We start from the raw sequence: 25,787 nt of genomic DNA, 5'->3' as shown, positions 1-25,787 counted from the left end.
GTAGTAAAAAACAAGGAAAGCAAATGTCATCATGCATTGAAGTGGCTCAGTGTGAAGTGTAGCACACGGGGCAAAAATGACTGCACACAGACTAATGTGGGATCAGTGCTGAACTTGAGGCAAGATCAGAAAGGTTTTGCGTTATGTAGGAAAGATTGCCTGCGTCACTCTTTGTTCAGTTATGTTATGGTTCGGCAGCAAATGTCATTTCCCCACCTCTGAGAGTTGCTTCCACTGTTTTTTCACCCAGACCACACTTAGATGATCCACCTGTTCTTCCGGCAGGTAGTGATTTTAGCACTTTAGCTCTACCCACTGCAAAGAAATCAATTCTTTTGACTTTGGTTTTCTTTGAGGAGGTTTCACTACAAGTTCTGGACTCATGCAGCACAAAAAGCGACAAGTGGATCCATGCCATGCCCTCCACAATATGAAAGAGTCATTGAATCCCCTCAGTAGAGGTGAGCCAAGCAATCCAAATAACGATAGTGCCGATACCAACACCGTTATTGGTTTTGGATCAAGCCTAGCATGAATGGATCGAATCTTTGTTTCTATCCTCTTATCCCTTCGGCAGGAAATCTATGCCATGACTTGTGATGTACGCATAAACTCATTTTAACCCTACGAGGTAACCTGACACGCACCTCCAAAAATGCAAAATGCAGTATGGACAGCACTATCCCTTCTCGGGGCTTTTCTTCAATTTGTCAGCCGCAGGTTGCAAGGAAGGAGGCGCGGTAAGATTTCCCGTCGGCAGATAAAATCCCGTCAGCTCTGACGCCTCTCCCTTTAAGATGCGCAGCAGCGAGTCTCTGGGAAACTGAGGCTGTGCGCTCGTCGGGTCCAAGCAGCGCTTATTTCTTTGTCACACTGATGCCTTCTTTGATCTGATTGGACGGTGAAGGTGCTGCTGGTCTAATATTCGGAAAATATCGGGGATCATAGCTGAGGATCTCTCTGATTCTGGGCCGCGTCGGTCGTTCTGTGGCCCCGATGGAGCTGAAATATCGCTCAGCTTCAAGGACACACTCTTCATCATATTTTTTGAGCGGCTGAATGATTTCTATTGAAAACACACGCTGTGATCAAGGCAAGCAAAGAGAAGAAAACAGCTCGAAAAGCAGCTCGTTGTAATAACCAGTAAATATGCGACGCGTGTCGTGGTTTGCTGCGAGAATGTGATCAGACGGGACTCTGGTTTCTCGCTCTGCTGCCTCCGAAAAAGAGTCGCTCATGATGCCCAGGGCTTTGCGGAGACTGGTCCATTTGATGCTGTTCTGCCCTTTATCCAAAGGCCTGCAGGTAGGCTATGGGACTGCACAATGTCAGTCTTTTTGTCACTAACTATCCACCAGCAGCATGCACGACCACTGACCAAACCGTCAGTTCACTTCACATGCATGCATGAAACCCCCCGTAACGAATACAAGTGCAGCGCAATGTATGGTAGTTATCTCTGCGTTATCCTATAGTCAGGTGACAGGCTGCTGGTTCATTCATTGTTTACCTAGATACCCCAGAATTTTGCAGCCACGGGTTCACAGGTTTGCAGTGCATACACGACTGTAAAAGCATGATTTAATAACAGTACAAGTTGGATCATAAACATTCTGCTTATGCTAATTCTGCTTAGTACTACACTTTTGTGTAGCATTACATTTTGTGTTAATGCATGTGATGCCCGCTCTTCCCGCAGCTATCCTATTGAAGAGCATTCAAATCAGTGGTTCCCAGCTGCTGTTTGTAGCCCATTATACAAAAATCAGTAAATAGAGATGCACAAATAGTGATAAGTCTAGGCTGATGTTGATATTTAAAAGAAGAATTTAACTCATTGTTCTGATACAGTTTATTGCTGTTTATTTTCTTATTTATCCTCCCTTTTCTCCCAGACATTTCCATCTTCTATTTTGGACATTAGACAGAGATGTGACAACAAACACACAAACATCAGTCTAAATGTCATCTTATTTATCAGTCTAAAAAATACCAGTGATTGGCTGTATACTGGTACATCTCTAGATCTACAATAGGAAGTCTCTTCTATTCTAATTTACTTGTTTCTTTTAGGAGTGGAAACTATTCAGTATTTACAGAAAATCAAAGAGAGAAGTATCAATTACTAAACTATTTCCTATGCCGGTGCTATGAAGAAGTATTTGCCCTTGGTTCTTGTTTTTTTTTTTTTTTTTTTTTGCATATTTCTCAGACTTAAGTGTTTTAGATCCATCAACAGTTTTTAATTTTAGGCAAAGATAACCCAAGTAAATACAAAATGCAGTTTTTTAAATGATGATTTTATTCATTAAGGTAAAAAACGACTATATTTAGATGCTACAATCTAAAGAAACAACAACAGGTGAGGAACAAAGTCAAAGCTTTGAGGAAAGCATTGTAAAGCTATTTCTAAGGCTTTGGGACTTGTGTCCAGCCTACCAAAATTACTCCAAGAACACATCAGCGACTCATCCAGGAGGTCACAAAAGAATACAGACCAGCAAAAACAGAACTGCAGGCCTCACTTAACTCAGTTAAGGTCAAAGTTCTTGATTCGACAATCAGAGATTGAGGAAAAATGGCGTCCGTTGGTGAGTTCCAAGGAGATAAATATTCAAACATGGTGGTGGTAGTGTGATGGTCTGGGGCTGCTCCAGGACTTGGACGACTTTCTATAAGTGATGGAACCATAAATTCTACTCTCGGCCAGAAAATCCTGAAGGAGAATTTCCAGCCATTGGTTCGTGCCTTGAAGCTTAAGAGCACCTGTGAAAGGCTCAAAAAGAAAAAAGAAAAAAATGTAGCTTTGGAGTTGCCTTGTTAAAGTCAAAATTGAGAAACTTTGACCTTCAACAAGCTATTCATGTTCAAAGACTCTCAAATGTGGCTGAATTAAAACAATTCTTCAGTTTTCTCCACAGTGACGTGCTGTGAAATAATCATTGCCAGTTATGGCAAACGCCTGATTGCAGTTCTTTCTGCCAAGGGTGAAACAGCCAGTTATTCGTTTTAAGGGGTAATTGCTTTCTCGCACAGATCCAGGGAGGCTTGGACAGTATTTTTCTCTTAACAATTGAAATCCACATTTAAAAACTGCATTTTGTATTTCCTCGGTTTGTCTTTGTCTAATATTAGAAATTGTTTAATGATCTGAAACATGCAAGTGTGACAAATCTGCAAATATAAATGTGCAAAATACAAAAAATCAGGAAGTCCTTAGTTTCATGTAGTTGAGTGTCTCAATTCCACCTTAAGGTTGGGTGACCAGCTGTTCATTCATTCATTCACAGCCTGGGTTTAATTAGACTTCTTTTCTTCCTGCCATGCGCCCATTTTCTACCAACCTCCACAGAGTCGCCTTCCAGCTATTAAAGTGAAGTACCTTCTGCTGGCATGGCTGGGCATCCTCGTCATCAGCTGGATCGTCTACATGCAGTATGCCTCCTACTCTGAGCTGTGCCGTGGGCATGTTTGCCACATGGTCATCGTAAGTATTATCTTTGAGTTAAATAAAACTCAGTTACATGGTTTAATCGAATTCAAGCCTATAAATCAAGATAAATTTGATAGTGTGGGATATCTGTGAATGTGGCATAAAAATACTGACTGTGGCAGTGAGTAAAGTCCTAACCACAGATTACAGGCTTTCCAAACTACTGCACGACAATAAAGGTAGCTTTCAGGGTAACCAAGACAAAAACTACAATCACATTAATTCAAATCATAACACAATCACTGGAAAGAGCAGATCTTTTGCTTTTCCCAAGACAAAAACTAAAGAATTCAGAATAAAAACAACAGTATAAATAATAATTTCATAGGTTTTAAAAAGTACATGGCAAGACAGTGGAACAGAGGGACACGAGGTCTGTGTTTTGAGGAAGAGTGCATGGCCAGTGTCTTAAACTTGTGGTACCAGGGTGCTCTTACAGGACACAACCCCACTACCCACCTGTAGGATTGTAACATCAGTTTAGCTGTTTGGTCTTAGCTCATTTGACTACAGTTTCACTAACCACATAACAGACAACATGTGACTGTTTGTATTTACATAAATGAAGAAAATGATTTCATACCATACTAGTTTTGTGCTGCTGAGGTGAGACCCACAGATGTCTAGTTCCCCTCTGTTGCGTTCTGTGTTGGGGACTTGGGAGAAATGTGTCTCCTCGGTCAGGTGATGTCAGGTAAACTGCACATGGTGCTGGGCTCTTTGCTGCTTTGTGACAACATACTGAATATAACTCAGTGGGTTACTCCATTCTGATGAATTTCATGCACACCACTTTACATGAGTAAGTATAGCATCCTTCTAGGAAAGAAGTAAAACTGGCACTCTCTGATTCCATATCCATGAAAAATCTCAAAGGACATAGCTGGAAATGGGATTTTTTTCTTTCTTGTCTGCTAATTATAAAAGGTACAAAACTTCATAGTCAGCATGCAATTTTTAAACTAATGTAGCAGTTTAAGATAAACTTAAGACTCATTTACTGGTCGTCAAGATCAATGTTTCTTTAGTCCAATACACCTCTGGTATGTGGATGGGAAAAGCCAGGAATTCCACTGAGATTGCTAACTAACCACCTGAACCCAAGTCACATGTCCTAGTGTTTTTCCTGGTGTCAGGTCCATATTTAGAGACACAGACCCAGCCTCAGGAGGTCACAAGTTATTGTATTCCCAGCGTCGGTCCCAAGCTTGGATAAATGGGCGGTTTGCATCAGGAAGGGTAAGCGAAACCATCCAGTGTAACTGAAAGAAGCTTCATATTTCTCAATGAGCCTTTCTTTTTTTTCTGTAAACATACCTGTTGAAATCGTGCATTCTCTCTGATTCATTAATCCATAACAGAAACATTGAACTTTAACGTTTAAGACACAGTCACACAGACTTCAAGCATTTCACTGGTCCAGACCACTTAAGATCAAAGTGGGATGCATCTGGCCCACAATGTAAAGTGAGTTTGAAGCCCCTGATCTATGTCAGTCTGAGCAGTACAACCACACTAAAATGCTACTGGACACGCACAAAGTAGAAGCTCTGCAATGACGTGTTAGAAATGCACGTCTCTCAAAGTCAAAAGGGTACGTAAAGGCAAGAAGGAGCATGGAGAACAGTGTGTCAGGTTAGGCAAATCTGGTTAGATTCACCTGACCTCTAGCAAAGATATTTTCCCTTTAAGTAAACAGACATTGGAGGGCTAAATATAGAGAGCTCAAGTACTGGATGCATAAATAGAGGCTTATTTCTGTTTCCTGCAATTTCTGTTTTGGTTTCTGCAGTGTGATCATTATAGAAGAGGCATAATATCAGGTTCATCCTGCAAGGCACTATGTGACCAGAGAACGCTAACTCTGCAGCGCTGCATGTCCACCTCCTCCACACATCAGGTAAAACAAACACTCACAACTTACACATGCGTGAAGAATAGCCTTTGAGAGAACAATATATTTCCAAATTCATGTTAGTGCACATCTGTTTTTTTAAATTTAATCAATAATTTTATTATAGATTGCCTCATAATTTTTACTGGAACATGAAAAAAACATAACAGCAATTGTAGTAACAAATAAAAAGTAAATGATTTGACATATTTGATACTAATTATAGTATCGATATGACTGTCAGTGTTAAAGGATGTCTATAAAAAACATACTGCAGCCACTAGATTGTCACACACAGTTGGGGTTTTTTCAGGGCCATTCCATATTTGGCTCTAAAGCTGAGTCACCAGCTAACAGTGGCAATCTTGGTTAGCAAGGTACATCCAGTGACTGTATGGGTAGTGGGTGTATCTGATATACCATATTGGTGTTGTTCCTGTGTCATCATAATAGTGTTGGTCCAGGATAAATATAATATATAATCCAAATATAACAAGGAATCTTTTCTTATGGACTCAAACAAGTTTTGCTGAAAAACTGAGTCTGGAACAAGCAAAGCTTAATACTAAACAATATATATAACTTATATAAATGTATATATAACTTAATATTGCACACATGCAAAATCGAAATTCCAATTAGATAACACATCAGTGGAATTCATTTCTTAAATAAAAATTGTATTTGCAGCCTTCTGAATTAAATTTGATCATTTTATCATTTATCAGATTTTCATCATATTCTCCCACCTGTCCAGAAAGCTCCTGTTTTCTGCCTTTCTTTTTGCCATTTTGGGATAGTTAGCATGGCAGTATTTGCATGGTTGCTATGACTATGGTCAACAGAGGAGAGGGTGCTAATGGGTCCTGTCGTGACTGACGTGCCAAAACACCAACAGAGCATTCTGGGAATTGTAGTATTAGCAGTACATGAACTGTATAATACCAATAACCCTCCCAGCTATTGTGTTCACAGACAGAATGGCACACACTCAAACAAAAAACATAACAAAATTTAAAAATTCCTTCTGGACCTATTTTGGACATATTCTTCCTCATCTAACTAAAGTCATATTTTCATATTTGCAGGTATACAATGGACTGTGGAAGGAGAAGCCTGTGGTAATTAAATGTGGCGTTGAAGATCCGGTGAAAACTGACGGAGCGCCCGACGCCATGCTGCGACAGGAGATGAGCCTGTTTGACAAACCCACACGTGGAACCTCGATGGATGAATTTAAAGAGATGCTGCACAGTTTCCTTAAGGTTTCCAGGCCGATAGACTATTTTATAATAACAGTGAACAACTGTCACCACAGAAGTCACATGCTAATAGAAAACTACACATGCCTATTAGGAAACATTGGTTATGCATTAGTGCATCCAAATGAGCTCAGATCTAGAGATCTTTTTTATGTTACGTGTTTATACAGGCCAAGATCTTATTGTCAAGGTTTTTTTTATATTTGTATCTACAACACATTTATAACATGCATTCACCTCCTTCCTGCAGGTTAACCTCGGTGAACAGTCATCTTTGAGCACCTTGGTGGACAGAGTCATCACGCTTGCTGATGTCAACCAAGATGGCAAAGTGTCACTAGCAGAGGCCAAGTCTATCTGGGCTCTCCTCCAGATCAACGAGTTCCTCCTGATGGTGGCGCTGCAGGAGAAGGAGCACACCCCGAAACTGTTGGGCTTCTGTGGAGATTTGTATGTGACGGAGCGTGTAAGCCACAACTCACTCTACAGGCTCGAGGTGCCAAATTCCCTGCAGTCTATCGTCCCAGAGGCCTTGAGCTCCAGCCTGAACCACTGGCTCGCGCCAGCTTGGCCCCGCCGAGCTCGCATCACCATTGGCCTGCTGGAATTTGTGGAAGAGGTCTTCCACGGCTCCTACGGGAGCTTCCTAATATGTGACGCCAATCCTTACCACGTTGGCTACAATTCAAAGTACGACTGCAAGATGGCCAACCTTCGCAGCGTGGCATCAGAAGCTGTTGTGCGGGGATTTTTGAAGGGACGGCGATGTGAGACGAATGCAGACTGCACGTATGGGCGGGACTGCACGGCCACCTGCGATCGGCTGGTGAAGCAGTGTAACACAGAGGTTGTGCAGCCTAATCTCGCTAAAGTGTGCGTGCTGCTGCAGGACTATCTGCTTTTCGGAGCGCCTTCAGACCTTCGTGGGGATCTGGAAAAACAGCTGCGCACCTGTGTGACACTCAGCGGGTTGGCAAGCCAAATGGAGGTTCACCACTCACTAGTGCTCAACAACCTGAAGACGTTACTGTGGAAGAAGATTTCAAACACTCAGTACTCCTGAAAAACGGATGCTCTACTATAAATGAATTGTTACATGAAGACAGGTGGTTTTTGGTTATGACGCTTGCAGTAAATGTTTTAGAGGGTCGTGTTTAATCATGTATTTTCACTCTACACTGACTGTGAATAACAGGAAACTGTGAACTACTGAATATACAATGTGAAGCAGGCTTTATTCCCACTATAATCCCTATCATGCTTTTGTGTTCCAATGGGTCTGTTTGCACATAATATTCTCAGGACACTGCCTGTAACGTTGTTTCTAAGATTCTGGATGTAAATAATCCATTTTTAAAATAAATGAAGCAACATGTTGGATTATTTGTGGTTTCATAGAATTGCTTTTTTCTGTCCTTGGTAACGTGCAATTGGGAGTGGTACAGCTAGAAATATCAGAAGAATATCGCAGCTTCTTTTGTATAAATCAGTTTGCATCTCAATCAGAGAGTTACCACGTGTAGAATCTTTCTGAAAGGATGACACTTGAACTGCAGACATCGTTGACATTAGGTGTCCCTGATCATGCCACAAAATTGTTGTTCACATAAATGTTTGCAGATGTAATAACATCAATTTCAAGTGACTTGTTCATTGGTCTTCTGAGTACCAAGTCTATGATCTCAGGACTTGTGCCTAGACTTGGTTTCTTAAAAGGTTGCAGAATATATATATATATATATACTGCTCAAAAAATGAAAGGAACGCTTTGAAAACACATCAGATCTCAATGGGAAAAACAATTATGTTGGATATCTATACTGATATGGACAGGGTAACATGTTAGGAATGAAAGGATGCTGGATCATTTTATGGAAATGAAAATGATTAACCCACTGAGGGCTGAATTCAAAGTAAAAGTGAAAAAAATATGTGGCAGGCTAGTGCATTTGACAAAAATGTAATTGCAGCAGCTCTAAATGTTCGGTAGTTTGTATGACCCGCACGTGCATGTGTGAATGTCTGACAACATCAGAGCATGCTCCTAATAAGATGGTAGATAGTGTCCTGAGGGTTTACACCAGGACATCACTGAGCCTCTGAACAGCCTGAGTGCATCCTGGCAGCATGGGATGGACCACTACATAACGCCCTAGAGATGTTCTATTGGATTTAGGTTAGGTGGGTGTGGGAGCCAGTGAATGGGACCCATGACACCCAGAACCCATGGCACAAGCATAGAGTCTGATAATGGGTTCAAAATGTTCATTTTGGTCCCAGATGCAATCTGCTCTGCCCTCCACCCAGCCCTAACTCATCTGGACAAGAAAGACTCATATGTGAGAATGCTGTTCATAGACTTTAGCTCAGCATTCAACACCATAATACCACAACAACTCATCTGTAAACTGGACAGACTGGGCCTCAGCACCTCCCTCTGCAACTGGCTGCTGGATTTCCTCAGCCAGAGGCCTCAAGCGGTGCGTGTGGGCAACAAGGTCTCAAACAGCATCACCCTGAGTACGGGGGCTCCACAAGGCTGTGTGCTCAGTCCTCTGCTCTTCACCCTGTTGACACATGACTGCACACCAACCTACAGCTCCAACCACCTTGTGAAGTTTGCGGACGACACAACGCTGGTGGGGCTCATCACCAAGGGCGATGAGACCCACTACAGGAAAGAGGTTGAGCTCCTGACCACGTGGTGCAGAGACAACAACCTCCTGCTAAATGTCAGTAAGACCAAGGAGATTATTGTCAACTTCCAGAGAGGCCACACCTGTCACCCCCCATTGACCATCGACGGCGCTGCGGTGGAGAGGGTGAGCAGCACCAAGTTCCTGGGAGTGCACATCAGTGAGGACCTCTCTTGGACCACCAACACAGCATCACTGGCCAAGAAAGCACAACAGCGCCTCTACTTCCTGCGCAAACTCAAGCGGGCAAGTGCTCCACCACCCATCCTGACTACATTCTACAGAGGCACTATTGAAAGTATCCTCTCCAGCTGCATCACTGTGTGGGGCGGTAGCTGCACTGACTATAACAGAAAAGCTCTACAACGCATTGTGAGAACAGCTGAGAGGATAGTTGGTGCACCACTCCCCTCCCTGCAAGACATTTACACCACTCGCCTCACCCGCAAAGCCATCACAATTGTCAACGATGCAACCCACCCCGCGCACTGTCTGTTCAGCCTCCCGCCCTCTGGAAAGAGATACAGAAGTCTCCGCTCCCGCACTACCAGGCTCACCAACAGCTTCATCCACCAGGCTGTGAGACTGCTGAACTCTCTTCCCTCCCGGCTCCCAGCCAGCAGAATCACCAGATTGGCAGAAGTATAGTAGACAGATTGGACTCTACCCCCCCACGCACACTCTCCAACAAGGAAACACTCTCTGAACCAAGAACTGAAAACATTCCTGACTTGCATTGCAATTGCACACACCTGCTGCTATATATATATATTTTAGTATTTCTTTTAGCACTATTTATATTATTATATTACTATTTATTACCTTATTGTTAGGGCTGTTTTTGTTGTGCATCTGCACCTTATTGTTGTCAATGTCTACGCATGGGACAGTGTGAAACGTAATTTCAATTCCTTTGTATGGCAAGTACATTTGAAGAAATTGACAAATAAAAAGTATTCTATTCTATTCTATTGTAAGGCTGCCTTTGTCTGGGCATCCCTCCTTGGATATGCCTTCCTGAACCATCACTGAACGACCACCAAACTGGTGTTGCTGTTGTTACAGGTAGTGTAACGCCCTCCATGGCTTCTCCAGACCCTTTCACATGTGCTCAGGGTAAACCTGGAGTCATCTGTAAAAAACACAGGACACTAGTGGTGGACATGATAATTCTGGTATTCTATGGCAAATGCCAATCAGCAACCAGCTCTCCTAGAGTAACTGCCTGTCTCCTGGAGTCTCCTCTATGTTTTTGGGACTGTGCTGGGACACAAAGCAAAGGTACTAGCACAAGTTTAATTGACTTGATGCTACAAGCTGATTTAAAAAATGTTCCTTTGATTTTTTTTTTTTTTTTAGCAGTGTATGATAAAGAGTAGCACTTGCCCCTGGCTCAGTGCTGTGGCTTTCCCTGCATGTGAAATGTTAATGGTATTCACAGCAAAGATGAAAGTGAGGTGTGACCGCTTCAACATCACAGACAGATGAGCGAAGCTACTGAATATTTTTGATGATGCGTTACACACCAAATGATCTGCAGCTTTCTAGAAGATCAAAGTGTCACAGATTATTTTGCACAGTTACTGCACTGGTTAAGGAGGTTCAGTGATCAAACGAGACAGATGCTACATTTCAATTTAAAACTCCCAAACCATTTTTTAAGAGAGTTATTCCCACAATAGTGGAAGGATATCAGACAACAACAAGTCTCAATCAGAGAGGATGTCCAACATCTAATCAAATGGTGCAGAAACAACAACCTGATTCTGAACACTGTCAAAACAAAGGAGGTCATTGTAGACTACAGAAGAGCCAAGAAAACAACACTACCACCCCTCCACATAAATGGTGAGGAAGTTGAGAGGGTGAATGACATTAAATTCCTGGGCCTACACATAACAAAAGATCTCACATGGACTATTAACACATCCCACTTAGTGAAGAAAGCACAGCAGAGACTTTTATTCCTAAGAAAACTTAAAAAAGCAAATGTGCCAATCCGGCGCTTAGTAAACTTTTACAGGAGCACAATAGAGAGCATCGTCTGTTACTGCATCACAGTGTGGTACTTCAGCTGCACTGCAGAAAATCGTCGAGCTCTGACCTGGACCATCCAAACTGCCCAGGGGATCATTGGAACCAAACTCCCGAATCTCGACAAGGCCTATGCTAGCCGTTTACAGAAGCGAGCTAGCTGCATCATCAAGGACCCAACCCATCCAGGTCACAGACTTTTTGTACCCCTCCCATCAGGGAAGAGATATAGGGCAATCAGAACCCGCACAAACAGACTAAAGAACAGCTTTTTCCCCAGAGCTGTAGCCTGTGTCACCCCTCCCCCAACACACAATAGCTACTGTAACTCTCCCTCTCTCTCCTTTACCCCATGTCATGTCTGCTGCTAATGTACAAAGTCATTTACTGGGCATTAATGTTTGCACTAAATTACCACACTGTAAATACTGTTATACTTATTATCTTAGACACTTTATGGGACATTCACGTTGCACTCAACTACCACATTGTAAATACTGTTATATTATATTATACTGTTTGCACTCAAATATCATATCAAATCATATTGTAAATACTAGTATTTTTTTTTATTATTTATTTTTTTTATTTACTGTGCTAAGTGCCTTCTTTTTACTTTATATTTTATACTTTTACTACATTTACTTGGTTATTATGTTACAATGCTGCTTCTTGTTTTATTGCTGCTGGCCTCTGTGAGCTACCAAACAAATTTCGTTGTATAACTACAATGACAATAAAGTTCTTTGAGTTTAAGTTTGAGTTTAAAATAAAGGCATTTTTTGCAGGTGAAGTCGAAATATAAACATTTTTACACACAGGGAAATAATTCAGAAAAAGCTGAAGGATGACTTGCATAAAAACTCAGAGGTTGTAATCTGGGAGGAAAAAATAATATGATATGACAAAGAAATATAGTTGAAGAAAAAGGATGTAAACACCTGCATCACTGAATGCATCATATTTAATACACAAGGTAAGGCCATGTAGGTTGCTACACTGAAGTCACGTCAATCCCTCTTGGTAAAGACACCTCAACCAGGGGAGAATCGATGCTCCTCAGAGGACTGACTGACTGACTGACTGACGAATAACAACTCAGGATTGTTCCGGACATTTAGGCCGTCCAGCACATTGCTCTTTCTGCCAAAAAGCAAGGCCCCCCTATTTGTAAAAGGCCCTGCCCTGCCTCTCTTTGGCTCTAGTTCTGGATCTACTATATACCCTCCTTTAGGTCTGTAAGGAACTTGTATCACAGATGGTCCGGGCTTTGCTTTTAAATTTTGTAGGCCCAGATCCTTTTGTGGTGTTGGCCCTTTGTCGGTGCTAACTGACCCCAAGCTCTGGTCAGCTGGTGAGCTATGTGTGTCTTTATTATGGTAATGAAAATCAGCCAGAGAGCAGATATACTCTTTGGTTGATTTCTGTCCCTGACCCTTTTGAAGGCTTCTGAGTGGGGAGTACTGGCAGAACAGATGGTCTTTGAATCTGCTTTCTGGAGTGGAGCTGATCTTCTTTAGTACTTGGACACACACTCTCATGATGGCTTGGAGCATCAACTAAAGACTTGCTATTCTTCCTGGGGGGTGATGACACGGGGAACACAGAGAATGCACTGGATGTGGATATAGGAAACTTCTCTGAACATGGTCTTGGGGTTTCTGTCCAGTTCCTTTTATCTTTGAAGAAGGTTTGCTCTGCAAAGGTCAGGAAAGATTAATTAAAGCAAAGAAAGTAACCCATATATCCTAAAACATGAGTGAGAGCTTTTGAAAGCATTATATTACACTAGTGTATGTTTAGGCAGGGACATGGCACTTAAAGAATCCTGAGGAAAAAAGTGTTTTCAAACCTTACTTTTTGTATAAATATATATATATATGCGTAGTAAGTCTATATATATATATATATATATATATATATATATATATATATATATATATATATATATATATATATATATATATATATATATATATATATATATATATATATATATATGTAGAGGGAGAGACTTACTGTGCATTATTTCTTCTTTCCCATAAACCACATAAATTTACTACTTAAAAATACCTACAGAATACTTTGTGCGTCCTTTTCCTGTAAAACACCCACAGTTTAGGCACTATTTAAAATAATTTATCCACTATTTACCTACAATGTAAGTACTTCTTGTTTCCTATAAAATATGTAAAGTTATGCAGTGTTTACAATTCCTTTTATGCAGTTTTTAAAAGTACTTACATGTACTTAAAGTAGTATTCTTTGTTTTTTGTAAGAAAAATAAATAAATAAAAATAAAAACTGTCACCCTCTTATTCTAGTGTAGCCCTTTTAGATATGTGTGGTTAAATATAATTACGTTGTAATTTCAAATGAAATGCATTGAAATTCCATTTAATTACAGAGGAATTACACTCTCAGTCATAGTAAATTTGACTGACAATTCTGTAGTGTTTATGTCCCAGTAATAAACTGAAATACAGTTAACTTAACATAGGTGCCCTGAGCCGATGAAAGAAAGCTTCCAAGTTTGTCTCTACAAGAAGGACTTCCATTAGGGCACTCCTTCTTAACATTAAAAACATCGCATTTACCCCACTGGCACTGATACCGGAAGATGACCTCGATGATGTCTTTTAACTGTTGATCGTCGCTGAATTTGATCATGTTCTCCACATGTGCACACAGGAACCGTGGGATGTCATCTGGCTGCGCCAGGAGAGCTGCTCTGGATAGACTCTCCAGCAAACTTTTTAATCCATGAGGTGTGGAATTACTTGCGTCCATCCTTGATAGATAGTGGTATCTTTTCCGAAAACAGTTTGGGGAAAACTAGTGCTCCGGAAATGTGTTGCGCTTGTGTTAGGAGCAGAGTTTTTGCTATTGTCATGGAGAGAGATGACCGAGCTCTAGAATAACCAGAGCACTTATACACTTAGTGTATAAGTGTGCTGATATCGAAGAAGAGGTTATTCACAGTGCACACAGTCACTGCATAGCTTTACAACTATACATGGTTTTTAGACTAGATAAATACATGGGAAAGGCACCTGCTTCAAGGTGCACAGATTATCCTCGCTATGAATGGAATTTAGACTTTCTTTGTCAGAGCATTTTCCCCTGGCTTTGCAATATCACCAAATTGAATTAATAGATTATTAAACACACATACTCACCGTAATTAAAGCTACAGATTGTAAACCACTTGGTGTGGGAAAAGCGACCGTTTCTCATTTGATCAAATAATACGGTGATGAGCCGTATGGGAATACAGGGAATTACGAGGAACCCCAAAGGCAGCATCAGCTGGGTTCCAAACCAGATGGAGGCTGGGCGACGCGCTGTACACTGGCTTCTGCTGCTTAACAACACAGGGAGGACAACACACACACATACCGTAGAGCAGTGGACTGTGGGCTCCGTCGTAACGCTGGGCGCTGCTATGCTAAGTAGATATCGTTGCTGGTAAGATAAAGTCTATCATGAGTTGAGGCTTAGTGTCTCTAACCGGGCTCCGAGCCATGCGTTAGCCGAATGAAGTTTGACAGGCTAACGTCGGGTTTAGCTCCCTTTAAGGAGCTAGCAGTGTTGGCTACAAGTGCCGCCTGCCTCTAGCTGCCAGCTCGAGAGAACCGCTAGCTTCTCGAAGCTGATAGTTAAATATTGTGACCAGCCGGTTAACACGCTAGCTGTCAAGCCTGGGATGGTCAAGCGTTATCTTGCTCAGTAACGTGTACGTCTGAGGGCATCCCTTTGCTCTATTTGGTAAGCGAGCTGACCGCAGAGAAATGGCTTTCATTTGTTAATTGGCCGTTTAAGCCAGCAATGCGTACTTCATTGTATCTGAACACCGTTAGCTCGCCGGCGTCGGATTACTGCACCCTGTGGCACAGCGGTGCCCTGGCCAGAGGCGTCACACATCGCGTTTCGCATAATGAGTGATCAGTATGTCAAGGTTCAAGTCGAGCAAATGAAATCATTTGGCGAAGATGCAGAGAAGGAGGGAGTGGATACAGAAGAGCAGGTGCCGGGCTCCTCTCCTTCTGCCTCTGTCTCACCAGATCATCCCACCGGCACAGATGCATCCAGCACCTCTCTTCCCTGCAAACAAACAGGTAAAAGTCGCAGTAAGCCCGGCAGAGAGGACAAGAGACACACTTCTGATGTGGCATCGCAAGGCTCTGTAGTTTCCTCTGAGAAAAACTTAAACAGACTGGGGTATGAGCGGACACTTCAAGTCAAGGGAACTGGAAAGATACTGCAGCGGAAGTCAGAGCCCAATGGCAACTATGTCACCATCCACACATCCAAAAACATCGAAGAGATGCGCAGAGAGGAGGGATTCAAGCTTGCAAAGAAGAGGAGACCTGTGACGGTAGACACTTCAAAAGCCAAAACCTCTCTGGAGGCACTGAAGATAAGCATCAAGCAGCTAAAGTGGAAAGAGGTGTGTTACAAATGGACTGTCTTCTTATGGCTTCTGTACCTATGTGCTGTGTAAGTTTTACTCTTGTGGTAACAGGACAGCTGGTGTAGCCAAGCACCAGTTAATGGAAACATCCAGAGGGAAGCCCAAACATCAGCTTCATTTAGGTGGCTGCCCATGTGTAACAACTGGTTTCTTACTGTTGTGTAAGCACGAGCCAACAAGAACCATGTCTGAAGTATTTAGTTCTACCTTAATCCACCGCCTGGCATCTCTAGTCACTTCTTAGTTGTGCCAGAACTGGTGTGACTGGTGGATCCTTTAACTGAGGCTTCTGGGTTTCACTTTGTGCTGAACCACTACAAGTTAGAATACTTTATTTTACTCTGTGTTTAATAGCTGTCCCAAAAGAATCCTATAATTGTAACTACTGCTGCTTATAACCATTACCGCAGTGGACAGTCTTCTCTTCACTTTTCCACCTCTGCCATTTTATTACAGGGCGTACCTCTATGAATAAATATAAGTCACAAAACTTATATATATTCAGATGATGGACTGAATCTGTGTAGGAGTGTTTGAGGTTGTAAAAAAACTGAGGAAACACATGACAACAGCAGAACTGATGCAGGAATGAGTGGATTCCTAAAGACAGGCGACTGTTGTCAGTGCTGGTGCTGCTGTATGTTTTTCACTGCTAAATGCACTTTTTAAAAAAAGAAATGTCATGTGGATTTTTTACCAACGGCGACAACAAGGCTTGTGTTGTTTTTCCTTTTCTGAGTCATGTCTCCCTGCCTGTGTGCGTGTGTCATCATGGCAAAATGTACTCCTGGAGGCACTTACTGTACCAGGAACTACGAAGATGGTATTCAGTAATTTGGCTTGTATTTATACTTCTATTTATGGTTATAATCGGTAACATAAACATGTTACAAAAGCACAAGATAAACTCAGAGATCTGATGAGGTGGGTAGCGGAGAGTTGCTTTAGACCAGGATATGTATTTCAATGTGCATATTAGACAAATATGTAGGAATGCTTTCTTGTATTTGCGCAATATCTCTAAAATTAGAAACATCCTGCCTAGAGTGATGCTGAAAAACTAGTTCATGCATTTTATTTTTTTTTTACTTCTAGGCTGGACTACTGTAATTTAATTCAGGGTCGTGGGGGGGCTGGAGCTTATCCCAGCTGTCATAATGGGAGAGGCAGGGTACACCCTGGGCAGGTCACCAGTCTGTTGCAGGGCTAACACAAAGAGACAGACAACCATTCAGTCTCATATTCACACCTATGAGCAATTTACAATCATCAGTTAACCCAACCCCAATAACTGCATGACTTTGGATTGTGGGAGGAAGCAGGAGTACCCGGAGAGAACCCATGCAAATACGGGGAGAACATGCAGACTCCACACAAAAAGGCCCCAGCCAGGTGGTGGAGTTGAACTCAGGAGCGTCTTGCTGTGAGGCAACGGTGCTAACCACATTATTATCAGACTCCCCTAAAAACTTACTGAAAAGCCTTCAGTTGATCCAAAATGCTGCAGCAAGAGTGCTGACAGGGACTAGAAACAGAGAGCATATTTCTCCCCTATTGGCTTCCCTTCGTTGGCTCCCTGTTAAATCCAGGGACCTTAAGGACCTTATTGCAATGCATCATCCCTATAGAGTTCTTTGCTCTAAGACTGCAGGCTTACTTGTCATTGTAGAGTATTTAAAAGTAGAAGGGGAGGCAGAGCCTTCAGCTTTCAGGCCCCTCTTCACTGGAACCAGCTCCCAGTTTGGATTTGGGAGAGAGACACCCTCTCTTCTTTTAAAATTAGGCTTGAAACTTTCCTTTTTGAAAAAGCTTGTAGTTGGTGCTGGATCAGGTGACCCTGAACCTTTCCTTAGTTATGCTAGGCTGCTGGGGGTTTCCCATGATGCACTGAGTGTTTCTTGTTCACTCACCTTTTCAATGCTGTGCTTACACACCAGTCTGCATTTAATCATTAGTTATTATTAATATAATGCTGTCTTTCAGTGGATTTCTTTTGTCCTGCCTCCCTCACCTCAACCCAACTGGTTGCGGAAGATGGCTGTCCCTCCCTGAGCTTGGTTCTGTCAGAGATTTCTTCCTGTTAAAAGGGAGTTTTTCTTCCAAGTGCTTGCTGATAGGGGGTTTGTTTGTTGGGATTTTCTATTTATTATCATAGGGTCCTCACCTTCCAATGAAAAAGCACCTTAAAGTGACTGTTTTTGTGATTTAGCACTACAGAAATAAAACTGAAGTGAATTAAGAACCAGTTTTAAACTGCCAAAATGTATCAGAATCTGATTCAGTCTCCTCCCTTTTTACAGGAAGAAATCTCTGGACTAGGATCAGGGAGGGGCAGCCATCTGTGAGTGGCTAGAGGGGAGGAAGAATATACTTCTTATTTTTTTCCTTCTTATATCTCTATAAACATTATTGGCGGTTTTCTACTTACTTTCTATACTGTGATAAAATTCAGAGGCAGACAGATGCACCACATTTAATAGAGCAGGCGTTTACCAACTCCACCCACCCTGTTGTTACATCTGGTTCCCTGTGACTTTGTCCAATTCACCAAAAAGAAATTCAAGTTGACTGGTCCTCATTTTGCCACTGTAGAGATCTTGGAAAGTGAAAAAACTTGAGCATCAAGTGGTGCAGTTCTGCCCGAAGAGCCTAACTTGAATGAAAGGTTTAATGCTTTTATCACAGCTTGTTGCCTGACAGCCACTTTTTTCAGTTGTTTCGTGGACCAAAATCAGTAAATTGGCTAACTGGTAGCTGCAAAGTATAATCACTTTTTATCCTTTAACTATCAAGATTAGGGATGGGTATCGTTTAGGTTTTATCCGATACCGGTGCCAAATCGGTACTTTTGAAACGGTGCCGGTGCTTAAACGGTGCTCGAACCGGTGCTTAAAGAATGGAGAACACAAAATTGGTCCAAAAACCTCTCATGTTCAGCTGTTTTTCTGTAAAAAGATAACAATGTTAGCCTTTTCTGCAGCTATGGGGCATATATGGCATCACTCTTGGCTGGAAGCAGTGCTTAATCAATGGAAAAAACACAAACTTTGTCCAAAAACCTCTCATGTTTAACTGTTTTCCACTTTTTCTTTGGTCATTTTAGCCTTTTTGGCCAGGGTGAAGGGAGCATCTGCCATCAAACAAGAAGACAGCCGTATGTAGCTATGATGATGTTTCCTAGTTCACCTTACATGCATTAATGTAATAACGTGGTTAGCCTACTCAACGTAAATCACACAAGAACAACATTAAGCTACTCACGCAGAGAAGAACGGCTGCTGCTGCCATCAAATACGGCGCATTTCTCGGCTTTTAAAAAAACGCTATGCGTCGCCAGGTGTTTCATCGGATTCTTGGTGTTACCTCCTTTGACAGTATCACAGTATCAGTTTAAAGCACTTGTTGCAGGCTGCTGAGTTTGCATATTTTGCTGTGAAGTACAGCCAGACTTTTAACCGCTTCGCCTTGGGCATTTTTAATCTGTAGCTCTGCGCTAACAGAACGTACGTACCTGGCCCCGCCTACTATTCTCGGAAACGTAAAACAATTGGCTAGAAGTGTATCACAGCTCAGGGAAAAAAAAGCACCGAAATAAAGCACCGAAATGTGCGCTGCTTTTCGGTCTGGTTACTACCGTTTATGTCAGAACCGGTGCCATCATGGCACCGGACACCGGTACCCATCCCTAATCAAGATGCTACAAGACAGGATTGCCATCAATTTTGCCAGGAGCCTGAGAGTTTCAGTCCACATGGGTCCGATGTATGAAATTACAGGGGATGGCTATTGATGTGTTCTAATCGACAGCTTTCAAACATTTATGCGCAGCCTACTTGATCCCATTCTTCTTAATCTGAGCTGTAAACACCATCTGTTAATTTTGAATGTGATGCAATTAATACCTGCTATCAGGCATTATTACCCATCTTTCATTATGCATGAGAGGTGAAAAAAGACAATTTGATGAGACAGGCGAAATAAACGCTCCCCTTAGCCACGGCAACCGAGCGGCGACGCTTACAGCTCCTGCAGAAAATGACAGACAGAAGGCCTATACATTACCACACCTGGTCCGCACCGTAGCCCGTAAGCCGGTGGTGCTTTAGATCTTGTGTCATTTTGAAAGTAGCTGTCAACCACTCTGAAGGGGCTGAAACTGAAGCAGGCAGGCTGGTTTTGCCATTATTGAATAAACACCCTTTCAGTGAGTTGTAAGACACGTAACTTTATGAAATTTGTTTCAGCAACACGTTGAAATAAATTTCATGAAGTTTGTCAACATTTTAGAGACTGATGAGGCTTTTAAGGTGCATCCAGATTGCCACGTCTCTACATCACTGTCAGCTGATTTTCAGCATATGGCATTCTCTTAAACAGTGGGAAATCATTAGCCTTAAAGCTCCTCTAATCCAATCAACTTTTAGTCCTCTTTGTGGGAGAGAGGATGGCAGCGTGAGGGTCAGCTTGGAATATTAGACTAATGACAGTGTATGTCAACATATGCGTGGGATTTTCATGAGGATGCCGCAGACTAAGCTGACGTTCTGAATCGATGCGTATGGATTTCAAAATACTTCACACCTAAAGGCTTCCTTGGAGCTTCTGTTTGAAACTATAAATGCTGTTTACTCGCGGCATAACAGATTGGGTGCAACTTGAAATATCTATGTTGCAGCAACCTATAAGCCAAGTTTATTTTTCCCCCATTAAAAAGTGGCTCTGAAAGCTAACTTTTCCCATACGTCACATGCTAACCAGTCCATGCAAACACAACAGGGCTATTTTTATGGTGTGATCCCTGCTCTAAATAATTTGACCTCACTCCCCTGGCATCTGTGTGGCAGGGTTTAGAACCGGTCACTCTGTTTCTCACTAAGTCATTAATTAGATGTTTATCTTGCAGCGAGGCAGCAGAGTGGGTCGAGTCAAAGTTGAATTTAGGCTCGCGATGGTGTGCTGCTACTTACCAGTGTAATCTGTTAAAGCCCATATGATGTAATAAAGTCACAGCCTCTGTGACTGAGTTCTTCCCAGCTCCATGTTGATACTGTAACGTTCACAAGAACCAGACGGTTGGGTCTCAGTTTGTCCGTTTATTCGGCACATAAGCAAGCGGGTTGCTAACTCAGGGGAGAGCGCCCTCGTGCTACACCTCTCTTCAGCCTGGCACCCACACAACACAGAACCCAGGTCCCCCCACCCCTTCCTCCACACCACCCTCCCTACTTCCTGCAGCACAACCAAACATGAATCTTAAAGGAACAACAACAGTGTGCAAAGATAACCAACATGTACAATAACACTTAACCATCGTTACACTGCCCCCCCAGCAATAAGTTCCTCGTCCCCGAGGGAACGACACAGTCTCTGAGGCGGGGTGGTAGCCTACGTTCCCTCCTTGACCTCCTGAGCCCCTGAGGTGGGCGCGGAGCGTCGGGGCTTTGGGGTGAAGAGTCCGAGGGAGGGGAACGCAGCCCCGGTCGGGGGCCCCTCTGAGCAGGGTCATGGACGCTCTGTACACGTCCCTCTGGAAAGGAGGGGAGGGACTGCCCTCTGTAGGGGGCCATCCGGTCTCTGTGCAGCGCTACTATCCTCCCCCTAGGAGGCAACTGCACCCTGTAAACAACCTCCCCCACTCGCTCTAGGACGCTGCAAGGCCCCACCCAGCTGCTATCCAGTTTAGGACACCGTCCCTTCTTTCTCTTTGGGCTGTAGACCCACACCAGCTCCCCAGCACGGAAGTGCCTCCCCTTAGTGGTGATGTCATAATTCCTCTTTTGGCGCAGGCCTGCCTTCGCCAGCTGCTCCCGGGCGTAGGAATGTGCAGAATCCAGCCGGTCCTGCAGCTTCCTTGCGTAGTCCCGGCCTGGTGGTGCTTCTGGCGTGTCCGGGGGCTTCCCAAAAGCCAACTCTGCAGGAGTTCTCAGCTCTCTCCCTAACATGAGCAGGGCAGGCGTACATTGGGTGGAGTCTTGCACTGCCGACCTGTAGGCCATGAGGATAAGGGGAAGATGGTAGTCCCAGTCCCGTTGGTGTTCTGAGGTAAGGATGGCTAGCTGCTGGGCCAGCGTCCTGTTAAACCTTTCCACCAGTCCATCGCTTTGGGGGTGAAGTGGGGTGGTGCGGGTCTTCTTAATCCCAAGGCGTTCACACATGGCAGCAAATACCTTGGACTCAAAGTTACGCCCCTGGTCACTGTGGAGGGTCTCTGCTGTTCCAAAGCGGCTGAACATCCCCTCCACTAATACATCAGCGACAGTCTCAGCCTCCTGATCTGGGATGGCGTATGCTTCCGGCCACTTGGTAAAATAGTCCATGGCCACAAGAACATAGCGGTTTCCTCTGTCTGTGCGAGGAAATGGGCCCATGACGTCCACAGCTACTCGCTCCATTGGAGCCCCTGCTGGTTGCTGCTGAAGCTGAGCCCGGGACTGGTCCTGTGGCCCTTTGTGTGAGGAACATGCATCACAGCTGCGGCAAAAGTCCTCCACATCCCTCCGCTGTTGACCCCAGTAATAGCCCTGGCGGAGGCGGCGGAGAGTCTTAGAGACCCCAAAGTGGCCGGAGCCAGTGCTCCCATGGCAGGCTTCCAGCACCGCTGACCTCAGCGACCTTGGCACCACAACCTGCCACCTCTCCTCCCCCGTGGCAGGATCCTTCCAGGCACGCTCCAACACCCCCTCCTTCAGCCTGAGAGCTGCAAACTTGGCCCATAGCCCCCTGGTACAGATGGAAAACCCAGTGACCTCATCCCAAAGGGGTTGCTCCCCCTTCTCCAGCCACTGCAGGACCGGCAGCAGGTCTGTGTCTTGTTCCTGCCGTGCCCTCCACTCCGCTGCATCCACCACCAGAAGAGCCCTGCAGGCGAGCTGTGCTGCTCCGTCTATTGTCGTGAGTTCCCGCTCTATTTCCTCTCGCTTCTCACAGTAACGGCAGCCAGCTGCAGCACATGGGCGGCGAGAGAGGGCGTCTGCGTTAGAATGGTGCGTCCCTGCTCTGTGCTCCACAGTGAAATTGAAGGCTTGGAGCTCCTCCAGCCAGCGAGCCACCTGTCCCTCTGGCTCCCTGAAGGACATCAGCCACTGAAGGGCAGCATGATCAGTTCTGATAACAAATGCTGTGCCGCACAGGTAGTACTTAAAGTGTCTCACCCCTGCCACCACAGCCAGCAGCTCTCGTCGTGTGACACAGTAGCGCCGCTCACTCCTGTTCAGGACCCGACTGAAGTACGCCACCACCTTCTCACCTTCCGGCCCAACCTGCGACAACACAGCTCCCAGCCCCACATTACTTGCGTCAGTGTCCAGGACAAAAGGCAGGGTGGGGTCAGGGGGGGCGAGGACTGGGGACTCTGTCAGCGATTTGCGGAGGGTGTTGAACGCCTGCTGACAGTCCTGGGTCCAGATGAAGTCACGGTCCTTCTGCAGCAGGTGGAAGAGTGGTGCGGCTATGGAGGAAAAGCCCTTCACAAACCTCCTGTAATAAGACGCCAGTCCTAGGAAGCTTTTGAGCTGTTTCTGGTCTGCTGGTGTGGGCCACTCTGTAATGGTGTGAATTTTTTCCTCCAAAGTGCTGATGCCCTCACGACCCAGCTTGTGGCCCAGAAACTCCACCTCCCTCCTCATGAAGTGGCACTTGTCGGGATGCAGCTTCAGGCCTGCAGCCGCCACCCTCTCCAACACTTGTCTCAGGGCATCCAGGGCAGCATCAAAGGAGCTCCCGTGCACTAGAAGATCATCCAGGTAAACCAGACACCGTTGCCGTGGGACGCCAGCCAGCACACTGTCCATAAGCCTCTCGAAGGTCGCAGGAGCGTTGCAAAGACCAAAGCTCAGGACTTTGAACTGCCATAGTCCCCTGTTAGTGCAGAAGGCTGTCTTCGGTCTGGATTCCGGGGACAGTGGCACCTGCCAGTAGCCACTCCGCAGGTCCAGGGTGGAGAACCAGGAGGACCCGGCTACTAAGTCGAGAGACTCATCAATCCTGGGAAGGGGGTAAGAGTCCTTCTTCGTCACTTTGTTGAGTGGTCTGTAGTCCACACAGAAACGCATCCTAGGACTTTTTTTCTTAGGCACCATCACCACCGCGGAGGCCCACGGGCTATCAGATGGCTCTATGATGCCCGCCTTCATCATTTCACACAACTCTCTGTCTGCAGCCTCCTGATGAGCCAGGGGCAGGCGGCGTGGGCGCACTTTAATAGGCTGGGCATCCCCGGTCTCAATGACGTGCTCTACCAAGTGTGTCAAGCCAACATCACTTTCTTTCAGGGCAAAAATGTCACTAAACTCTTTTAGTACCTGCCATAGACTCTCTTGCTGTGGAGTCAGCCCCTCACAGTTCTTTGACCAGATACTCCTCACTGCTGAGAGCCTCTCCTCCTCCTCCGCTCGCTGTTCTGCTGGCGGGTCTGCAGGGGTCTCTGCAGTGGAGGTGGACGCCGCGGCAGATGCTGTGCAGACCGGGGGGGGAATAAGCGGCACCTTCTTCCCATCAGGGAGTGCGAGGAAGCCTTTGCCTAAGTCCAGTACACCACCAATGGCTCGTAAAAAATCCAGCCCAAGGATGCAGGCGTCCTGCACGTCAGCCACCCAGGCAGCATAAGACACACCGAGGTCCCCCACCTTGAACTGGAACACTCCCCTCCCTCTCATTGGGGCCAGATCACCGGTCACAGTCTTAAGTTGCACATTAGTCGGTTGCACAGCAGCTCCGGGTGGGACAACATCGGGTCGGACCAGCGTTGCATTGGACCCCGTGTCCAGCAGGGCCGTACAGGACACCCCCGCAATCGTCACTGGAACATGGCAAAAGCCGCCAACCTGGGTCCAGCCCACAGCGATGGCCGCACCAGGTGGGGGTGGCGGTGGAGTGGGGATGTCGTTCTCCCAGGCCCGTGTACTCCCGCCTACACGGGCCCATGGGCGTTTCCCTGAACCGCTGCAAGCTTGGGGCACTGCCTGATGAGGTGTCCGACTTGTCCACGTCCCCAGCAGCTCTGCGGTCGGCGGTGTGGGCCAGCCCGAGGGGAAGGCGACTGCAGCAAAGCCGCCTGCACCAAACTGCACAGGCCCGCTGGCGTCTCCGTCTGTTCCACAGGTGCTGACACAGCCCTCACCACGTGTGCGTCATCAGCGCCCCCAGAGGATCCCGCAAGCATCTCCCTCTCCAACGCTAGCTCCAGGGCTGCACTGAGTGTGGCCGGCCGAGCAAGCTGAGTTTGCATACGGAGCTCTTTAGGGCTCAGGGCCTGCAGGAACTGGTCCCGAGCTAACTCCGCCTGCACTGATGGTGGCATGCTGTCATACGCCCTCCGGCAAAGGCACTCGACTTCATGGGCCAAAATGCGGAGGGGCTCACCTGGCAATCTGCGTCTGTTGTGGAACTCCGACCTCAGCAGCACTGGTTGGTTATACTGCCCGAAGCGCCTCTGAAGTGCTCCGACCAGAGCATTATAATCTCCCCTCTGCTCCTCGGTTAGCAGCAGCAGGCATGCAGCTGCATCCTCACACAGGCACAAAGCCAACTGGAGAGCTTTATGTTCCTCAGACCAGCCAGCTGCAACAGCTAACAGCTCGAACTGTGCGATAAACACTTCCCATGGCGTCTTGCCGCTGAACTTAGGCGTTTTTATATGCGCTGCAGCTTGCTGGGCGCCGCCATGTTTGTTTACATCACGTGACGGCGCGCCAAGCGAGGTCGACTCCTTCCCGCCGGAATCGCGGCCGCTGTGCGAACAGTTCCCGAGCCTAGTCAAACCTGGAGAAAATCCAGCCTCGGCAGACAGCCGCAGCGCCGTTTCCCTCACTCCATGGGCGGGCGAGCGCGGACGAACCTCCCTCTCCTCCGTCTCCTTCTTAATCCTGCCCGGCAACATCCTCGTCTCGTAACGGCAAGCGTCGCCAGCAACAGGGTGTCGGGCGTTCTGGGGTTC

At 45.3% G+C, this 25,787-nt stretch overlaps 2 protein-coding genes and 1 pseudogene across 4 annotated transcripts in view; 2 read left to right on the top strand and 1 right to left on the bottom strand.

The window, feature by feature from the left end:
* The first annotated feature begins 437 nt into the window (after positions 1-437).
* On the top strand, positions 438-8,032 carry dipk1b (divergent protein kinase domain 1B). Its single transcript, XM_085464143.1, has 5 exons — positions 438-1,305; positions 3,353-3,487; positions 5,286-5,393; positions 6,476-6,652; positions 6,900-8,032. Exons 1-5 carry the CDS (start codon positions 1,237-1,239, stop codon positions 7,710-7,712), a joined length of 1,302 nt encoding a protein of 433 aa, XP_085320269.1. The 5' UTR covers positions 438-1,236; the 3' UTR covers positions 7,713-8,032.
* Positions 8,033-12,329: 4,297 nt separating this feature from the next.
* LOC146706119 (uncharacterized) lies at positions 12,330-14,278 on the bottom strand (annotated as a pseudogene). The gene is made up of 2 exons (XR_014921449.1): positions 13,977-14,278; positions 12,330-13,076 (listed from the first exon to the last, which is right to left on the bottom strand). The product of XR_014921449.1 is annotated as an uncharacterized LOC146706119 (transcript).
* Positions 14,279-14,685: 407 nt separating this feature from the next.
* The window catches only part of ttll11 (tubulin tyrosine ligase-like family, member 11), a 28,707-nt gene continuing 17,605 nt past the window's right edge, over positions 14,686-25,787 (top strand). The window contains exon 1 of one of the 2 annotated variants that reach the window (XR_014921448.1): positions 14,686-15,829. Coding sequence is in view for 1 of the 2 variants with exons in the window: in XM_085464141.1 (XP_085320267.1) it covers positions 15,317-15,829 (513 nt within the window). In the remaining variant the exon portion in view is untranslated. The remainder of the gene's footprint in view (positions 15,830-25,787) is intronic. The other variant, XM_085464141.1, reaches the window with a different exon arrangement.

This window comes from Copadichromis virginalis, linkage group LG7 (assembly GCF_057382275.1).
Source record: "Copadichromis virginalis isolate Kocher_CV1m ecotype Utaka linkage group LG7, C_Virginalis_male_GT1.1, whole genome shotgun sequence".
Lineage (NCBI taxonomy): Eukaryota > Metazoa > Chordata > Actinopteri > Cichliformes > Cichlidae > Copadichromis > Copadichromis virginalis.
The sequence above is the reverse complement of the archived record's forward strand: the minus strand, read 5'-3'. Positions and strand labels throughout refer to the sequence as shown.